Source organism: Actinia tenebrosa, unplaced genomic scaffold, assembly GCF_029948245.1.
Source record: "Actinia tenebrosa isolate PJP-AT-01 unplaced genomic scaffold, QUT_ActTen_1.0 PGA_scaffold6__47_contigs__length_16458017, whole genome shotgun sequence".
Classification (NCBI taxonomy): domain Eukaryota; kingdom Metazoa; phylum Cnidaria; class Anthozoa; order Actiniaria; family Actiniidae; genus Actinia; species Actinia tenebrosa.
The window spans coordinates 1,248,831-1,268,959 of NW_028292583.1; the positions used below are offsets into that span (position 1 = coordinate 1,248,831).

Below are 20,129 nucleotides of genomic sequence, written 5' to 3' on the forward strand. Positions count from 1 at the left end.
GACAAAACCCACAACACTCTACTGACAACTACCAACACCCTACTGCAACCTTACAAACACTAATAACAAACCCACCAACACTTACCTGACAACCCTACCAAACCAACTACTGACAAACCTACCAAAAACACACCCTCCTGGACAACCTTACCCAAACCCTACTAAAAAAACTACCAAACACTCTACGCACTAGGGAACATGGAATTACATACTTTTTTTGCATTCCTCAAGGGCTGAAATGTTCTTTCAGATCACTATGCTTGATCCAGGAATTGTTCATGATTTCTTAAAGGCTGTTTTCTCAGATTCGTAGGGACTTAGTAACCTTCACTTTCACAGTTTGCAAGTCGTTATCAAGGTTTTAAGGGGTTGTTTGTGATGTTTCATCAAAGCTTGTTGTGAAGCTTTTTGGTAGGATATGATGGGTTCGGGACCCCGTCGGAAACCTTAGACGACCAATGTACCAAGACTTCTACATTGGAATAAAAAAAAGATTTGTTTAAAAATACATGCTTTTGGATTATAAAAAGGACTCAACATTCAGTCATCACAAAACTGTAATTTATTCAGGTAGGGTAATGGTACTGGAATATCGATCCCCGATCGAAAGTCCTTTGAATTTTCGTCATTGGACATATGGTTTGTTTTTTACAATCATTTTTTATAAGAATGCAAAGCTAACACACTGAAAGAAAAATTCAGTGTAAATGATGACACATTTAAGTATTTTACTAATGAAAAAATGTGTCAAGGGTACGGGCACCTTGGTCATTACATAATCAGATAGACTTGAACCAAAGTAATGGCATCAGAGTAAACAGTGTGATTATGTAGATTTGACATTCTTTAAGCTTGTTCAGGATAAATTCAACTCAAATCCGTCTGCTTGCCACGAAGGGGAATGGTCCCTCAATTATGTAGTTGCCACAAGGCCCTATGATTACACAGAATAGAATGAAACATCCTTGTTTGTTTGCAAGTCCTAAAATACAATTCATAGAATTGCACATGGACATAAACTATTTTGAGTATTTCTTAAATTAAAAGCTTTAATACATTGTCTGTCTTCGTTGTAATTTTGCGCGGCTTTATACTGTCTGAAGAGATGATGTATGCTAACGGTGTTGTTAGAGCGCCTCAAATGGACGAAATGGGTTAGTATGCCACAATTTTATTATTTCGAAATAAAGTTGATTACTGTAACCACAAAATAAATGAGATAAGAGGGATGGAATGTTCATTATACCCTAAAATCCTTGGAATTAACTTAAAACTTGAATGTAAATTTCATCAAACCATTAAACATTTTCTGGGCTGATCAAAGTCAGTGCATGGCGATTGATTGAATTAGCATGTTGGAAATTGGAGGAATGAAAACCAGACTATCTAGAGAGGAAGAGACCCAACAAAATCTGCTCAATTCCAACTACATTAGACCAGGCAAAGTGCTAATTATTTACTAACTGAAAAACAAAATGTTCAAGGCAAAGTGTTTTAAGACACTAAAAATAACTAAAAATATAATCTTAATACCTCACAAACGAGACGAAAATTAGTCAAAGTCTCTCCAACCTCTAGTAAAGAATCTGACACTGAAGTTCTTGAGATCATGCAAGACAACCTTTCTTCATAGCAGGTAATCTTTGAGACATCAAAAAGAAACTGCTCAGGCCTGTCAAGAATGTCATTTGGGTTTTCCTGAAGATGCATCTCAATGCAACTTAATTCTTCCTTAGTTGCTCTCTGAAATAACAAGAAGGAAACTTGGCAAACACAGCATAAAAACGTTTGAAGCTGTTCTGATGGATGGATTACATTATTATTAACATATCTAGTTTTAATATATATATTACTGACGCAGTAGCTCTGAGAAATATCCTTGTGGCAAGAAGGTGTCAAACAACACATTTAAGACAAACTCAACTCAAATTGAGGCATTAGCCATTAGCTTGAACAACATAGAGCTAGGTTAGAGAGAGTGCTGTACGTAGCAGTGCATGTCATTCATGACACCCATGCCTTACTCTATCATAACAACACAGATGTGAGAGACAGTGCTCTTTGTTTGTTTACAGCCAAGTACTAGGTGGTATTAACAAAAGATTTCTTGATAGCTAATATAACCCACTGTTAATACCACCAAGATGGCCACCAACATGTCTAAATTGTCATTTGACTCTCTTGGGAATGATTATAAATCATATTATAATACATTTTTGTACTTACGATTTCATACAAAGACTGTAAATTCTCATAATCAAGCAATGAAGTATCCATTTTGTAGAGTGTCTCTTCAATGTCATTGATGTTTACATGTAAAGTACTCATTAATATTCCAACTGCTTGAGATCTTTTACTATCCAACAAATGTACTACTTTTTGCTTTGCTTTGTTTGACGGCTTAGATTTGGACTTTTCTTCTTCCTTTTTTCTCTCAACCTTAGAAAAGGCATTTTCAAACTCTTCCGTATTAATTTTTGGCTCTTTCAAGGATTTCCACAAGAATTTAGAGGATGAAAGCGATAGTTTGTTTTCTTGAAGTTGGATTCTCTTCCAAAAAAGTGGCTTCATTGGTTTATCTAAAAAAATAATAATTATAGAATTTATGATTACATGAAAGTATAAGCAGATTGACTGCAAACTAAGAAAACAAATAATGTATACATGATTGGAAAACATTAATTTTTAATGATTTAAAGGTTAAAGAGGAAGTCTACCATCAGACATAAATTTATGAGTGTCAATATTCTCTTAGTTTTTTGATGATACCAGTCAATAATATGAAGGTTACTGACTGATTAGTTTTGATTGACGGCAGCAAAAAAACAAAATTTCAGCGTGCAGCTTGCAGCTACCAAGTTCGCATGTTTATGAAAATGTCAATAGTCCAATCAACAATCAGATTTTCAAACTATTCTTCTTTTGAATATTAAAGACTTCATTTTCAATAATAAATGTTCGAATCAAATAATGAAATCAACAATCCAAAAATAGTGTCCTTAATGTCCTCTACATGTTCTGCTTGAGGTGGTTTGACTTTAAAATCTATCCTTTCAAGTTAATAAACAGATGTGCACATGCAATCTGAGATATGGAATACTTATGCATTCAAAAACTTAATCAGTTTATTGTGCATATCTGGGAATTAAGGTTGGCATAGCAGTAGTGCAATCACCTCTCAACTCTGGGGTCTCTGTCTCTAATCCCAGGCTTATATAGGTTTTCTTCTCTCTGGAAAACCTTACATGCTAAATTCTAACTCAATCTGTGAGTTAGTCATGCCCTGACTTTGATAAGCCCAAGGCCTGTAAATGCAGGGTATCAATAAAACTTTTAAGAAGGGTTTTTTAAATTTAGCATAGTTTAGATTATATTAAACTTACTAGGTTTGATAGGCTTTTTTCTGCAGACTTGAGCAGCAGCAGTAGCATGTCTCATGCCTCCAATAGGTGGAGGCATAGGTACTGATGATGGCAGGGGTGGAGGCATAGGGACTCCTCCAGGTACTGGTGGGGGTGGAGGTGGAGGTGGCAAATGGTGGGCTCCTCCTATCATGAAGATTGGAGGTGGTGGTGGTGGTGGTGGTGGTGGCACGAAACCTTCATCATTACCAAGTGGTAGTGGTGGTGGAGGAGGAGGGGGAGGGGGAGGAGGGCAAGGTTTTTGAATGCTTCCTGAATCTTGTACTTCTTTAGTGACTTCTGTTGGCCTTAAAGAAGCAAGTAGTTTTGGATCTCCAGGAGATGCTTCATGCGGCTTCTTTGTCCTACTTTCAAGTAGATTGAGAGTGGTAGTAGAAGTGGGAGAGGTTTGAGGAGGAGGAGGAAGAGGAGGTGGATGGTTAAAGGCAAAGCTGCGATTGGTATGTGCAGGGCTAAGTGGTGGAGTCCTTGGCGTGAGGCCAATATGCCTGACTGACATGTTTATGGCTTCCTAAAATAAACAAAATTACATCGCACAAGCAAAGTTATTCAAAATGATTTTGCAATAAAAGTTACAAATAACAAAATAATTTGAATAAATTTCGCATCTGAGGAAAATGAAAATAGATTGTAAACATTGATTAACATGAAAGAGTCTGAAAACATTATGAATGCATAATATGCTAAAAGAAATGAAGCATTGAAAGGAAAAGCAACTGGAAAAAAACTAAAACCTTACTTCGATTCGTTAGTAACAGTCTTTTAGATATCCAAATTTAAAGTGCAGTCTTTTTGTAATGTTTTTTTTCGTTTTCCCTGAATCGCGCAGATAACAACTATTTGCATATTTAAATGAATGGCATATACCAGCGAGAGAGACCTAGCTTGCAGCAGTACCTAAACATGCAGCCAGCTAGAATCCTCGTAAAATTCAATTTGGTCTCAAATAAGCCCAGATGCTGTCATGTCATATCATTCGTGTTTGATTCCAACAAAACGAGCATGTTTTCACTCAACATCACAAAATATTTACTGTCAAGGTAATACCTGATTCTAGTAATCAGTCTTATAGTCCTGTAGTGATCAGACTGTGCAGTAAAGCGTTGTTCATATTAGATGTTTTTCGCTCCACATCTCTAAACATCCGCCATCTTGGTTGGTTTGTGCACCTGCACCTCACCTCGACCCAGTACTACACGGATAGAACGCCAAGATCGATAACACGTCACGAGGATAACACGCACCACGGATATACACCGGAGTAAAGTAAAATATCCGTTTACAAAATATCCGATGTCTCTATGGATATCTTATAGCCTTCTACTCAGCCTACTGGCTAAAACAACGTCTGTATTTGATACCCTCACCCCCACCCCTACCCCTACCCCCAGAGGAACTCGACGGTACGTATGTATACACTGAATGTGACTTTGGATTCGATCAAAGTTATCTCATTTATATTTCTTATTCTTTAAATATGCGTTCAACCAACCATAAACCGATTTGACTTTCAAAACAATTTATTTCGTGACCTATTCACAAACGAGGGGGAGTAGGGTCTAGACAAGTTGTCCCACCCCTCTCCCTCACAGGTGATACTGTAACCAAACCAAATCGACTGATTTTACTTTAAAAATTAAAATCAGAGTTAGATGAGGCGATAACAATAAGAATTAAAATATCAGAACGAGATATCTAGTATTTACAGTCGTTAAACAAACCAGTCAGTACAAGCCGAGTACAAGGTCACGAAAGGGGCAAACCCCCCCAGTGTACATACGTCACCGGCGTTCTACCCAAGAAGCGAACAAGATAAGAGGCGTGCAGGATTTGGTTTTAAGCATTTCTCTGACTTCTGTGGATTTTCTTCATTAAAAATGGCAGAAGAGAACAAGACCACTACTCCTGGTCGAGTTATTCTTATTCCTGTAGATGCCAGTAGCCATTCAGAGGCAGCTTTTGACTGTAAGTACATTGAAAAGTCTTGTAAACCCTCGAGAAAACTTGATCTTCCTTTACGACAAGCCACATCAGTTCCTTCAAGACTTTGGAATGCGGCTGTTTCTACTTCAAATAATTACCATATAACAATTTAAAATCTGAAATTTAATGTTTCTTCTCCTTTTATCCTTAAAAACGACTTAATTTGAACTTTAATTCGAGTATATCATGTCTTATTCTCACGTCTTGACTAAAGTATTAATAGTTTACACACATGCATATACCAACTGCTAAAAAAACTATGATAACTGCACTTCACATGCTACTGATTTTCTCGATAATTTATTGACCCAGTTATCTTTCCATTTTGTATTTGGTTTCTCGTTTTTGTTCTAGGTGTTTGATGTAAGTGTTTCTTTGACACCTATACTTTAATCTAATAAACTCAAATACTTATATAGTACATTTTTCATCACGCCTCGACCTGTACGACATCTTTTTCACTCCAACACGAAGTTAAAATGGTTATTCATGCATGGATATGTTACTGCCCTGATTGTTTTTATGGTTTAATCAGCTTATATTTTATCCATACTTGACTAGTGCAGCTTGTTGTATTGGTTATATTGTGATCTTTCGTCCATCACTACTTGCTATAGGCTTATTACCAAGTTCAACATAGGAAGATTAATCTAAATCAAAGTTACTTTCACTATAATATCATAACAGCTACCTCGTGAAGCATGAACATACTAAAGTATTGCTTCTATGGTTTAATTTGTTTATTTGTGATGTAGATTTCGATATAATATTAACAAAGGAAGCCAATTAATCGTAAAAAAGTAAACTACAAAGACAATATCACATGTTTGGGAACAAATACCATGATTTGATCAGAAAATGGTTAATAGAGTTCCCAATGGCTAGAAATGTTTTGAATTCTTGAAAGTGTTTCAAGTTGTATTAGGAAATTACTCAAACTAGTTAGGATTAATTGCATTCTACAAATGACTCTTTTCTTTTGCCCTTGAATTCTTGATTTCCAGTTTAATGTTGAAACTTAGCTCCATGCATCATACTCTTTCCTATTGCATTTGATTATTCATGTCTAATAATCATGATTGATTGATTGATCAACCACTGTAACAATCACCTTTTTACTGCAGATTGAGTTGATTATTTTGTGTTTCTTTATATTCTTCATCTTTATTACAATGAATAAAATTGATGGTTTTGTGTTATTTTCACAGGGTATTTGTCCAACATTCGCCATGATAATGATCATGTTATAATTGGCCATTGCCATGAAATTCACCAGCCTGTGATGCCACGTAAGTCTACTATACATTAGTAATAGGTAATATTTTAACTAAGAAACTAAGCATGGGCAAGATGTCATCACATGCTGATATATCACTTTCATAAAGAATCGATTCAGCAAAATATCCCTTGGGGAAGGCTCTGCTGGATGGCAAACAAAACTGATTCATATGTTGAAATTGAAAGTATCTTATAAGGGAAAAGAGTATTTAAAAAAAAAGGATATGACATTAGTAATCCAGCAAAAGTTATTTAAATAAAGGAAGCCTTATTTTTTACCATTCAGTACCAGTCAAGTGATTATTTCCTGCAAATGGCCTATTGAATAAGACAAGGACCATGCACACCACTGAAATTGTAGTTGAGCTTATGCCAGGAATAAAGGCTCAAAATGTTTGATGTCCTATTCTGCAAGAAGACATAAATATGTAAACCTATATTTCTCTTCCTCTATGAGGCCGCTAAAACAACTAGAGCACACCAGATGACAACGATTAGATGAATAGTGTTTTTTCAAGTTCAAAAATGAATGTCAAGGTTGAATTGGAGTGTTTATACATTTACAGCTGTATTTGAACCATGATTTTATGGTCGCACTAGCAAATCTTGCAAATCAAAGGCTCTATTTTTTCAGACCCCTCTCATGGCTTCTTGTAATATCGAATTTGGTATATTTGTACTCAACAATCATACTTTGTGCTTTTCACAGATGCTATGGATACTGATGAGTGGGCAAAGACTGTAGGAGTACATGAAGAAAAGCTAAAGGCCCTGGAGGAGAAATATTCCAAAAAGGCTCAAACAGCTAAGGTAGGTAAATGTTTCACCAAAACTGGAAAAGGAAGTTGGGAATTAAGATTAAAAATTTGTCGAAGATCACTTTACGATTAATTAAGGAAACAATTTTGAGTGGCCCTGAAATTTTTTCCCCCATAATCACTAAAAACAAACCTATGTGGTGGACACCCTTTAGTAACAGAGGTGCCAATCTAAATAGATAAATGACTTATTGGAAATAGTTGTTCAAAATACAAGCATTTGAAATATATTGCTTTTTCTGTTTAGCTTTCAGCTAAAATCCTCATCAAAGGAGGAAAGCCAGGGGAGGCTATCTGTGAGCTTGCAAAAGAGGAGCATGCGCAGATCATTGTCATGGGATCAAGAGGTCTAGGGGCATTACGCCGCACTTTCCTTGGAAGTGTTAGTGATTATGTTCTTCATCATGCTCATATTCCAGTAATTATTTTCCCTAAGAAATAAAATACAATACTACGAAAATTCTCTTTAAGCACAATATACATTCTCATGAATACTTCATTTCAGCAGTTTTCTTGGTTCGGGCTGTTTTTCGTGTATTGTAATCATTCAAATGATTCCTCTCTTTTGTAGTCGGTTTCTTGATTTCTCAAAAACAACAAATAAAAGTGTCAAACACAGTGTTGTCTTGTTTAATCTATTTTTACATATTTATATAAATTACCATTATTATAATGGAAAACGTTCTTAGTAAGCAATTAACATGGTCTTTTCCACACTTTATAAGAAAACCTTCTCCATTAACAGTTATCTAAGACTTTTAAAGTCTAACATGGTCTGAAATGGGAAGATATTATGCCAAAGTTAAAAAGGTATATCTCATAGGCAAGTCTTGGCAAATTTAATCCTGAGATTCTTGTATTGTGTACCTAATGTGAAAATGAATGTACAAACTTCAAACATATTCCTGCAAGTACAGTATAAACCCCGAACTCTTATAAATTAATGGTGCAGTTAAATATACTTATTATTTCAGTTATCTAAGGCCCTGGGTAAACGAGGAAACATGTTTCCAGACAGGAAACATCAGGAAACATGTTTACTCAATATCGGTTATCGCATGCACACTTTCAAGATAGAGCTAGTGTTGAAAAGTAACGAACTTTTAGAATGTTGACTTCCGTGGCTAAATGAGGAAACATTGTTTCCATGTGTCTTAGAAGTATGAAATGTTTCTGCCGCACAGCAGAAACAGAATGTTTATGCTGTGCAGAAGAAACATTTCTGCGTCTTGCAAGCAAAATTTATTGCACGTAGCAATGTTGTGCATGTGGCTAAACTTGGAATCACCGGGGAACATGCGCGCAGGAAACGTTTCTGAAAACTCGTTTCCTCATTTAGCCAAGGTTTTAATTGGAGACAGTGTGTGTGGATGCGTAACATGCTATTTCCACGTTGTGTGTCTTGTTTTGCCATCTTTGTTGCCTCGGCTTGTACTTCCTTGACTGGTTCTGGATTTAAGGTCTCTCTCTACCACATCTTGCTGGGCAAGCTCTTCATCATAACTAAATGTTGGAACAAAATCACATCAAACATTTCTGATAACTACTGTATGTTGCACTACTCTTCCCAGTAGACCGAGGCGGTTGTAATTTTTTTATTGCGTCTGTTATGTTAACTGCAAATGCATTTCAAATTGACCATGCGATATGCCATGTGAACAAGTTTTTTACACCATGTGATTAAAACTGTCTACAGTGAAGAGTTACTAGTAGCTAAATGTAAATATCTGCCAATGAAGGTGCTTATATAAAGAGGCCAAAGAAATGACACAAAAACGTTTTACTTACAGAACATCATAGCTTCCCATGGCTTCTTTGGAGGGTATTTTGTTCCATCTCACACTGGAAACAATATAATAATACAGGGATATCAAATATGGGGATTGCATTTACATAGGATTTTCCAATACAGTCGGCCTTGGACCCACATAACTTCTCCAATTTGCCTGCAATACATTTAATTATATGGTGGCCATCTTGGATCATGATGCATGGGGGGCATTCAGGGGGCAAATAAACAGTAATACATTGATTGATATTAACAGCTTGCCACAAGAGAATACAAAAAAAGATAAATTAAGATGGCAAATCGATCACCTTTACCAAAAAAAGAAAGACAAACACATGAAACTCTATATATTTACGGTCATTTTTGTTTTGTTTTCCCCCTGACAATTCAAGATGGCTGCCATATTGTTGAAGTAGTCCATTACTGTAGACCAGCTAGTTTTAGTTTGAAATATTGTACTTACTCTGGTATTTCTCCATTGGGTACGACAATGTTCATAGTATCATGAATCAGATTGTACTTCATGATTCTGTCGGCACTAGTAGTGGATGTAAGGGAAGGTGATGCATTGACCTGCATGTAACATGCATATATCTATCAGTACTAGTAATGGATGTAAGGGAAGGTGATGCATTGACCTGCATGTAACATACATATATCTATCAGTACTAGTAATGGATGTAAGTGAAGGTGATGCATTGACCTGCATGTAACATACATATATCTATCAGCACTAGTAATGGATGTAAGTGAAGGTGATGCATTGACCTGCATGTAACATACATATATCTATCAGCACTAGTAAGGGATGTAAAGGAAGGTGATGTATTGACCTGCATGTAACATACATATATCTATCAGCACTAGTAATGGATGTAAGTGAAGGTGATGCATTGACCTGCATGTAACATACATATATCTATCAGCACTAGTAATGGATGTAAGTGAAGGTGATGCATTGACCTGCATGTAACATACATATATCTATCAGCACTAGTAGTGGATGTAAGGGAAGATGATGCATTGACGACTCTTAAAACTCCAGTGTATGCAGGCTAAAGCAGAATTTAGAATATCAAAACCAGCAGCTCCTGGATTAGAGGATAAGCCTGCATACGCAGGAGTTTTAAGAGTTGTCAATTGACCTGCATGAATCTATTACCCTTTAAACAGAGTACTATAAAAGTTGTAGACTGGACAGAAAAGATACATGTACAATTCAACCTGCCCTGAAAAACCACTTGAAGTTTACTTTTAAGTGTCTGGATACTTTTGAGGATGGTGATACTACAACAAATAGAGGCTTGTGATGCAGGGGCAGATCAAGGGGTGGTTAGACTGACTAGGAACCTCCTCCCATTTTGCACAAATAAAATAAAATATCTACCACTGAAAACATTGGTATTTATCCAGATATTAAACTTTCATCTAGTTTACTTAAAGCTCTCAAATTTCATTTTCCTATTTGAGATGCCAATTTTCAACATGTTTCTGCCTTTTAAGTTTGCTGTGAGTTACTTCCCCTTTAAAAATCCTGGACCAGCCCCTGAGATTGTGCTATCTTTCTTAGATGAACAAAGATCTACTTACTTCTATCAGCCATGGTTTCAGATTATCATCAATGATGATGTCATACCTGTATAAGAATTTATGAAAATAAATCCATCAAACACCATGTAACATTTCAATACATGAAGTCATGCTTCTGTTAATCATGATATTACATACCCATAGCATTCAAAGCAGTGCCTGTCATTAGCAATAACATTCTAAAAACACAAGACATTACATGTATGTATTACAAGTATGTACAGTACTTTATGAAAACATGTAATGCAACATGATGCTCTAAGCCTTCCTTAATGATGATATACCAGCCTACCTGGACAGCTTTCAGAGAATGCACCATCAACCAATTGATGTCATCAAATAACTTGTCTGTCAGCTATAAAAATACAATTAGTAACACTGATCAGTATGAATGTAACATTTGCATTCCATTAGAAGTCCTACAGGTAACCCAAGGATCTGGATGCATAATAACCAGGTATTTTTGTTTGTTGGTCTCAATATTTTGGCAGCCCTTGTGTAGTAAGTGATTCCTGGGATGCATTTGACACTTTGACAATGGCATTTTAGATATTTTCTAGTTGTACAAATGGATTATCTTTTGTTTCCAGGGTTCAATATTTGGATATCTCTCTGAGGTATGGTAAGTAGTAATGGCAATATTTGTCATATAAGCTAGTGAGGTTTGGTGGCGCAGGGTGTCTGATGATGCTGATAATAACAAACACAAGTTATACAGATTATCATCTACCTCTTTACCCCTGGTTCCTTCCAAGTATAACCTCAAATTCTTAACAGTCCATTTGCCTCCATGCTGAGAATTATAGTCTTCCTGTGTGAAAAAAAAAAGGAAAATGGATACACCTAATTGTAAAATGATGCAGCCAAATGAATGATTAAGAATAGATTGAATGGAATTAGGGTAGCACAGGTGGCGCGGTGAGAGTGCTTGCCTCTAACCAAAAATGAGGCAGGTTTGATTCCCAGGCTTGATGTTGTATGTGAGTTCAGCTGCTCGTTGGTTCTCTCCGGTGCTTCCAGGGTTTTCTTCACGTTCTCCAATTTTTCCCCCTTCTCAAAAATCAACTTCTAAATTCAATTTGAAATCCAGTGTAAAAAGAGCCCCCCTGTAGAACTAATTACATTCTACTTATTTATTCATAATATTATTAATAGTAGAAGATCTATTGTATATGATTAAATTATGAGTTGATAGATAGTGAATGCTTAATGGAATGGAATGGATGGAATGGATGGAATGGATGTGGGTAGAACAAGGAATGCCTGGATAGATGAATTGATGTGTTGTATGGATCATGGAATAACTGTATGCATGGACGAATAGGTGAATGGAAAAAAAAATGAAAAAATAACCCACCTACCCCATGTTTTTGAATGGCGACATTAGTCAGATGGATAAACACATTATCAAGTTCATTTAGACTAGCATTGTACTGTACTGTACAAAACCTGCAAAAACCATGTCTGTACCTGGGAGGAAACAGACCATATTTTATCAATTAAGTCAATCTTCATGATCTCATTGCCGAGATGTAGGTAAGAATGGATGGAATATGATTTTTCATAGCCACAAGTTATTTTGCATGTCAGTGGAAAAATCTTGAGCACTTACACCAGTACAAATACAACAAATAATGATAGTAAACTTCCCATTAAGTCAAAGTGAAATCTGTATGTCTAATTGTTACTCCTTATTTATCATCAATAAACACATCTTACTCACACATAGGCTTTTAGTGGTCTGTAAGATGTTACAGTGACATAGATACGAAGATCAAATTTTTTTCCTCCAATAAGTAATGGATTATCAATGTATCTAGAAATCATATATGCATCTTTGCCAGTTGCATGCATCAACCTTAAAAAGAACAATAGGAACTATGAGCTCAAATTTCTTCTTAAATAAAAATTCAACTATTTTATATTTTCTTTACTTTATTCATTCTCGCTTTTTTTCTTTTCTTTTTCTCCTTCTGTTATTTTTCGTTCATACTTACGGAGTTCCTTTGCTATCCTTGGACCATTTTTTTAACTGTGACAAACGATTAATAATAAAAATTCCTTTCCCCTGTGCTAAAAAGAAAAACAATTTTACTTGAATAATACAGACAAATGTGACAAACATATGAAAGTCTTAAACGTCTTACAACTCATCAAACTCTTTGATTATGTGATACATTCTTATTCCATACATTTGTTAGTTGGTTTCATGATCCATGTGCTGGAAGGATTCTTTCTAAATTCTTCTACAAAAAGATTGTAATCAGCAGGCAGAAGAAAAGTAACAGGAATGATATCTGCAATAAAACAAAAATAAATCAAAGACTTATACATACATCTAAACATTGACAGATGGGAAGGGATCTATGTATATATATAGCTTCAACCATAGTGCACTGGACACTACGCTGAGGCCATAATAATAACTCTTAGCTTTTTTGAAAAGAAACATTTCTGACACATGATATCTCTACATAAAGATACTTGTGCTTTACAAATCATTAAATTACTTTATATGGGCCTTTAATCAATTACTTTATACTAGGATGCACATAAAGGATCATACTGGTCCTTTAGTATATTGATGTTGTTAATAGTAGGGTATACTTTCTATTCAGTAACTTCATTACATACCAAGGTAAAGGTATCTTCCTGATTCATCTTTTTCTGCCAAAGGAACCCCTTCTTTCTCAACTTCTTTACGATATCGCTTGATATTTTTCAACATGAGATCCTTCCGTGTTAATTCATAGTGATTTGGAAAATGGTTGATTACTCTAAGTATACAAAAATAATAAACATTTATTTATCTATTTGTTTAGCTTCTACCTCATATCAAATTAAGAATAAATTAATATAACAAATCACAAGAATATGGGAATGGATGTCATCACAGGTTTCCCCAATTACGATGGTCCCTCAAAGATACCATTAACTGATTATTTATAAGCTAAACTAATCATGACATGCTCTGCAGTCATCAGTTGTATTTTTGTCAACTGTTGACATATAAGTTCAACATTAATAATTCCATCTCTTTTTCTCAAACTTTGACTGCAAAGGATTTTTAAAAGCCAGTAAGAGGCACAAGATTTATGTCGGTTGCCAATGGCAACACAACTTGTCAAGTAATATTTTAGATTTCATGGTCAGATAAAAAATGCATGCCACTTGTAATATGCACTTGTGAACCACTGGGATTAGGGAAAGAAATGGTTCTCAAGGAATTTAGTTAGGGAAGAAAATTAAAGAGCATTAGAAAAGAAGGAAGCCATGGGAAGGGTAGTATCGAAATGGGTAAAGGGAAGGGAAAGAGAATGGAAGGGAGGGTAAAAGAGAATAAGGGAAAGAAATAATGTAAAATAAATAAAAGAAGAACAAACAATGATAGCATAGAGCTCAAGGGTAGAAGAAAGAAAGAAAAATGGAAAGACTTATAGAGTATAGCATATGGCATTGTAGGGAGTACAAGACAGAGCTGGGAAATGGCAGACAAATAGACCTATCCCGAATTCACTTGACTGGTCAGGAAACAATGGTTTCAAGTTGAGGTTGAACTTGATGAATAAAAGAATTAAGTACAATCTCTACTCCAAACCATTGTTTCGTGGTCAGTCAAGCGAATTTGGGATACCTCTATTACTTACTGATCATCTGCTAATCGATAGCCTGTTTCCACATTGAATATTGCTCTTACAGTTTGTACACTTGCCCTGACATAAATAAAACAATCAAAACTATTAGGTGCATTAACCTCACAAATGACATGCCTCCTCTAATTGTATGGAAAAATCACTACCTCTACCCTCCCCTCCCCTACAGCTTTCTTGTCGCTATGGACGTTTACTGCAAACATACATCTATCTCCATTGCAAACTACTGCAAAGATTTGAGTGCAATTTGAGTTTATTCAAACTGACCAAATAGATATTGATTATCATTTTCATATTTCTCACCAGTAAAAGTTCCAGTCTTCGTCGTCAGCACAAGGAATCCATCCTCGCTTCTCAAAGTTGTTGACAAGAACAGACTTTTCGTTGTCTGTCATATAACGTACTCTAGCCATAATACAGGCACACTGAGCCCTCTAACACACTACTACAAGCACTTTAATAGTACTTATATGATTACACAATAAATAACAAGCATTCCTGGGCTAGATTTAACCAATTTGTTGATTGCAAACCAAATTTGTCCATTTCATGTTCCCGCCATTTATATTACCCATGATCCTTTGACGGTAATACACAGGAAACCCAACTAATGGAGATTCAATCTCTTAAAGTTAAAATGTCAAAATTTCGCAAACATTTTTTATCTTTACATTATAGCTTTTTTTTCAATTTTTCACCCTAAGAATCGCCAACGAGGGAGACTCTGCTTGCAGGGAATTGATTAACGTAATAAAGAGATTAACTTATTGTTATGGACTCGTTTGGGTTACCTGTGTTGTGGGTCCAATTTGAAAGCAACACTTCACTTATGAATGACAAGTGTCTGCTCTTAGATCTTCAAAAGAAAGAAACTTATTACCACCGAAATCAATCTAGGAAGATTAATAACGCTTACCCAGGTAGACAATTAACAATCGTTCATCAAAATGACGACTTTTTCAGTTTCTCCTGTTGGACAATCGGCCATGTTGATGATGTGCCTTGCTGTCTTCGCCCTAATTGCACTACATGGATTCCGAGATGTTGTGCGAAATGTAGAATCAAACAAGTGTGATATGACCTATATGTATCAATGGCCAGAGTATGTAAAAGTACCGTTGTTTAAAGGAACATCCAAACTGTTTCCCAGATACTCTTTACATCTGTATGGAGAAGGATCTCGTAATGAAGTGTCTCAAAACCTTAAAACACTTAAAGGTATTCCTGTCCTGTTTATCCCTGGAAATGCTGGAAGCCACAAACAAGTACGATCTCTTGCTTCTGTGGCGCTAAGGAAAGCTGAAGACAACCGCTATGAGTTTAACTATTTTACAGTGGACTTAGATGAGAGATTATCAGGGATTTTCGGGATAATGCTGGACGAGCAGACTGAATTCGTTCGCCTTTGTATTACAAAGATATTAAGACTTTACCAAGGCCTATCAAATCGACCAAAATCAGTTATCCTGATTGGTCATTCTATGGGTGGAGTGATCGCAAAAGCTCTGTTCACACTACCCAAGTTTGACTCACAGCTAGTTCATACTATCATCACACTCGGTACACCTCACCAACACCCGGTTCTATCACTTGATCCTTTTCTATGTAATTTCTATAACAGGATTAAGAAATACTGGAACAACGAGGTGTATGTTACAAGAGACAATGCTACCCTGCGGAATGTTACGGTAGTGTCTGTAAGTGGTGGATTCAGAGATCTTCTGGTTCGGTCAAGTACAACATCACTCCAGAATTATCTGGATCAATCACAGGCCATAAGTGTAGTTACTACATCAATACCTAGAGTATGGTTGTCTGTAGATCATTTGTGTCTGTGTTGGTGTAAGCAACTTGTGCTTGTGATCAACAGAGCCTTGTTTGATATGATAGATTCAACTACAGGACAGATTGCACTAAGCAAAGAACTAAGACAAAGGGTTTTTCATCATCATTTTATACAAAATCCGGGAACTAAAGAGATTTACTTTGGGAATTCTAAAAAGAATTCAGGGATAGACTGGAAGGAATTTAACCCAGTATTTGTCAACAGAAGGTTATGGGTCTTCAAAGGAGGACATTCAGGCAAAAAGTCTAATAAACTTTATACCTTTCCTTTAGAAGAATGGAGAATCACACACAATGCTTTCCTTATTCTTACAGATCTTGAATCAGACAGTTGGTTATTTGCCTGCAAAAAGTCATCTAGTAGCCATCCTTGTAGCACACCAACAGACCTATCTCATCATTCACAGCTTCTGCCTTCAGGAAACTCTCTTCTAAAGTTTGTTTATCTGAGGCTGTCTGAATTCCCTGAGATCTCACACTTTGCCATCATGTTCCCTCCCTCTAAGACGGCAGATGTGTTGAAGACAGAGTTCCATTCCTTGGCCAGTTCTTCATTTAAGTTAGACTCACCTTGGATGTTTTCTAGAAGTCCAGTAACAGCAGACATTGAAGAAGATCTAATATTCTCAAATATTTCCCTGGCATCTGTCAGCAAAGTTTGGAAAGTTTTGGACATCACTGTAGAAACAAAAGACTGTGAAATAGAACCATCAATAATAGGCCGTGTTAACATTCCATGGTTCAATGAAGATGTCTACTCTCATGTATCATCTGGTAGTCTAAGGTTACAAATCAAACTCCACCATCCAAGACCAAGAGGGTTTGTGGGAAATATTGAGGTCCACTTATGGCTTGACCCCAAATGTTCCCACAGAGTGTCTATCGAACCCAATCTGACTGAGATGATTGGTCAAGTCTATAGGTTCTTTGGTGTTCAACTTCCTGTCTGGGTGTATTCAATGTTGTTGTTAGTACTAGCATGGCAGGTTTCTACTCTAGCAAGTTCTCAGGATTGCCGATCATTCTTTGACCTCATAACAAGCTTATCAAGAAGTGCTAGAGTACTCCTTCTGCTGACACAAGTCCATTTTGTTATTTCACAAGTTATTCTTCCATTCTTTGTCATGCAAGGTCATTTGGGACAGCATGATTGGTTACCAAGCATTAATGACTTGAGAACATTTGATTGGCTGTTGCCCCTAGTGATCATCATGTCGACAGCAGTACTGTTAACTGTCATTTTGTTTGTATGGAATGGAGTTTTCCTGAGGTTTGGAGGCAGAGTTATGTTTTGGAAACAAGACTACCAGGATCTTCTTTTTCCAAAAAATATCTTTCCTTTAAAAGAAATATCTTTTGCTATTGTTAATACCATGATATCTTTCACTGTCTGTGGAACACTTGGTCTAGTGATGGCTTATCTATTCTATTTGGGACGGTCATGTAAGCAATTCTCTCTTCTTCGCCAAATCCAGTCTTCACCAGGAGACAGTAGAAGCAAAAAACTTGCTCAGGTTGTCAAGAATGTGTGTAATTTTTCTCTAACAGTTAGTACATTAACAATGCTTATGGTCATCTCTAATGCCCCAGCTCTTGTGGTCTGGATCAAGGCATTTCCTTACGCCTACACTCTATCCCCAGACCCAACAGCTTTCTTAGGAGCATTAATGGGTTGGAATCTGATACATCTAGGATACCATCCTCTGGGGAATGCACCACAGCCATTGGTTTATGTAACATTCTTGGTTGGTGTTATTGTAAGCCAGGCACCTATCTTTCCATTGCACATGGTATCTTATGCACCATGTCTGGTATTGGCCACCCTGAATATATCTAGGATCAATGCACTATTGAGAGAGAGGAATGTTTCCAAAAAGAAATAAATAATAATAATAATAATAATGATACCTTTAGGCCAAGTTTTGGCAAAATTCTAGTGCTTTAAAAATTTCCTGACTTTTTCTGGAACATTTTGGCATATTGCATTCTTCAGCATCGTATTTAATAGTAAAACAGTTGAAAGACTCTTTATCATGTACATCTCTGTGTTTGTATATTATTGATTCTATTATTTAGCTTTGTAGCATTTCATAATGTTTGTAGAATAAAGTGTTGTTGGTTGAAAACTAATATTTAGGTTTCCTGTCTCAAATGATAGGTAAAAATAGAATAAAGTGTTGTTGGTTGATATTTTAACTCCTAACTAATATTTAGGTTTCCTGTCTCAAATTAATGATAGGTTATGAAACTTTAGAGTCAGTCAAGTCAGATTATTTCCCTGACTTGAATCTGTAGGTAGTAGTGTCACTTTAAACTGATCCCACTCTCTGCACTTTCAAAACAGGGGAAAACTCAACTCAGCTAAATCAGAAGGGAAAAGAGGGACTGCAAAAAGTCAGTCTAGACCAGATAATGTTGGGGAAGGGAGTGCTATATACATATTAAAAAAATCTTATACCCCATTCACCCCAACCTTGTTTAGTTATTGATTTCTCTGTCCTACGTCCTTCCTTGTTTGGCCCCCATCTTTTAAACAATTAAAACTACCTGCCCAAAGTAGTTTAGTTGAACAAGGTTTGGAACTTGTTTAGTTAACTAAATAAGTTGAAAAGCTGTTTTAAGGTCTGGTGTGAACAGGGTATTACAGGCAGATCCAGAATTTTTCAAAGGGGGGTTCCGTTTCTTAAACTGTGTATAATTCTCTTTTGTTTAGTCGATGTTTGACAAAAAAAAATTGGCTCTAATCACCTAATTTATTATCTAGTAACGGACCAAGCTATAATAACACCCAACACAAAACTACTAATTTTTTTTTTCATAAAATTTATATAAGACATATTTCTATTACCTAAAAGATCAAACCTTCAAGGGGGGTTCTGTGGACCCCTTCGAACCCCCCTGGATCCGCCACTGTATTAGAAAGGGCCTTTGGAAATATTACTGAATTTGGACCATTAAACATTAATTTTTTCATCAAAATCTATAGTAGACAACAAATAAACACAAAACAGTTTACAATAAAACTATTTTATTAGCATTATTTTGCTTCCATTATGATAAAACAGTTACACAATAAGACAACCCTGTTGTACTAATCTAATGTCAGCTAGCACCCGATTGCTTGATGTGTTGAGAGTAAACCTTAGGATACAGCAGTAATAATTGTTCAGTAACTGGCAAAGATGCATTCAATTATATTAGAGACATAGTCCCACAAAAAAGCTGGTAGAGCATAAAAAGAGTTGTCTGTCTAAAATGTTTCAGCAATCAAATGAATGAAAGAAAATAGTAAATTAAAACTAAAAGCAAAAGTCAGTAAAACATTTTCTGAAGGTCCCTTTTCTCCTTTGCTGAAACAACTAAGAACTTGGTTTCTCCATTGTGTAAATACTGGATTATTTTATGTACACCTTATATACCCATGCAACTACACATCCTCATTAAATTCTTCTCTTAGAAATTCGTAACTATTTGGAAGATTAATGAGAATTATGAACTACAAAGGATCCCATCCCAAATCATCTACAGACCTGCCAGAATATATTCTTGAAGTGCACCGCATACAATCCTATGTTGTATGGAGAATTACAGGTATCGAAAAAACACCACAACATTCTAGTCCTACTCACACATCCTCGTTAGGTCATCATGTAATGCTTCACTTTCCACAAGAAAAGAATGAAGAGTGTGCAGTGAAGTGTGGTATGACAAGCCTAAGGATGTCTGCATAGGAAGTTGTTGTTGGAGGTAT

At 36.0% G+C, this 20,129-nt stretch overlaps 4 protein-coding genes across 6 annotated transcripts in view; 2 read left to right on the forward strand and 2 right to left on the reverse strand.

The window, feature by feature from the left end:
• The window catches only part of LOC148905796 (uncharacterized), a 12,251-nt gene extending 7,665 nt beyond the window's left edge, over window positions 1-4,586 (reverse strand). The window contains exons 1-5 of the mRNA XM_089038868.1: window positions 4,470-4,586; window positions 3,384-3,933; window positions 2,227-2,579; window positions 1,534-1,743; window positions 945-982 (exon numbers count right to left, since the gene is read on the reverse strand). Coding sequence (XP_088894994.1) covers window positions 945-982; window positions 1,534-1,743; window positions 2,227-2,579; window positions 3,384-3,921 — 1,139 coding nt within the window. The 5' untranslated portion in view covers window positions 3,922-3,933; window positions 4,470-4,586. The remainder of the gene's footprint in view (window positions 1-944; window positions 983-1,533; window positions 1,744-2,226; window positions 2,580-3,383; window positions 3,934-4,469) is intronic.
• Window positions 4,587-5,202: 616 nt separating this feature from the next.
• LOC148905797 (uncharacterized) lies at window positions 5,203-8,119 on the forward strand. The gene is made up of 4 exons (XM_089039121.1): window positions 5,203-5,387; window positions 6,614-6,694; window positions 7,393-7,493; window positions 7,749-8,119. The coding sequence occupies exons 1-4, from the start codon at window positions 5,300-5,302 to the stop codon at window positions 7,941-7,943; spliced, it is 465 nt and encodes a 154-aa protein (XP_088895247.1). The 5' UTR covers window positions 5,203-5,299; the 3' UTR covers window positions 7,944-8,119.
• On the reverse strand, window positions 8,116-15,518 carry LOC148905798 (polyglutamylase complex subunit TTLL1-like). Of its 3 annotated transcripts, none has more exons than XM_089039120.1 (14): window positions 15,450-15,518; window positions 14,528-14,593; window positions 13,515-13,657; window positions 13,073-13,177; window positions 12,878-12,953; window positions 12,604-12,738; window positions 12,242-12,350; window positions 11,611-11,691; window positions 11,173-11,235; window positions 11,019-11,059; window positions 10,881-10,926; window positions 9,754-9,863; window positions 9,290-9,343; window positions 8,116-9,004 (listed from the first exon to the last, which is right to left on the reverse strand). In XM_089039120.1, the coding sequence occupies exons 3-14, from the start codon at window positions 13,606-13,608 to the stop codon at window positions 8,884-8,886; spliced, it is 1,035 nt and encodes a 344-aa protein (XP_088895246.1). In that variant the 5' UTR covers window positions 13,609-13,657; window positions 14,528-14,593; window positions 15,450-15,518; the 3' UTR covers window positions 8,116-8,883. The 3 variants fall into 3 exon arrangements, with proteins under 3 accessions (XP_088895246.1, XP_088895244.1, XP_088895245.1); XM_089039118.1 differs by lacking the exon at window positions 15,450-15,518 and adding an exon at window positions 14,837-15,122; XM_089039119.1 differs by lacking the exons at window positions 8,116-9,004; window positions 9,290-9,343; window positions 9,754-9,863; window positions 15,450-15,518 and adding exons at window positions 9,960-10,253; window positions 14,837-15,124.
• Window positions 15,318-18,405, forward strand: LOC148905799 (GPI inositol-deacylase-like). The gene has a single exon (XM_089039117.1). The coding sequence runs from the start codon at window positions 15,481-15,483 to the stop codon at window positions 18,259-18,261; it is 2,781 nt and encodes a 926-aa protein (XP_088895243.1). The 5' UTR covers window positions 15,318-15,480; the 3' UTR covers window positions 18,262-18,405.
• Window positions 18,406-20,129: the final 1,724 nt, after the last annotated feature.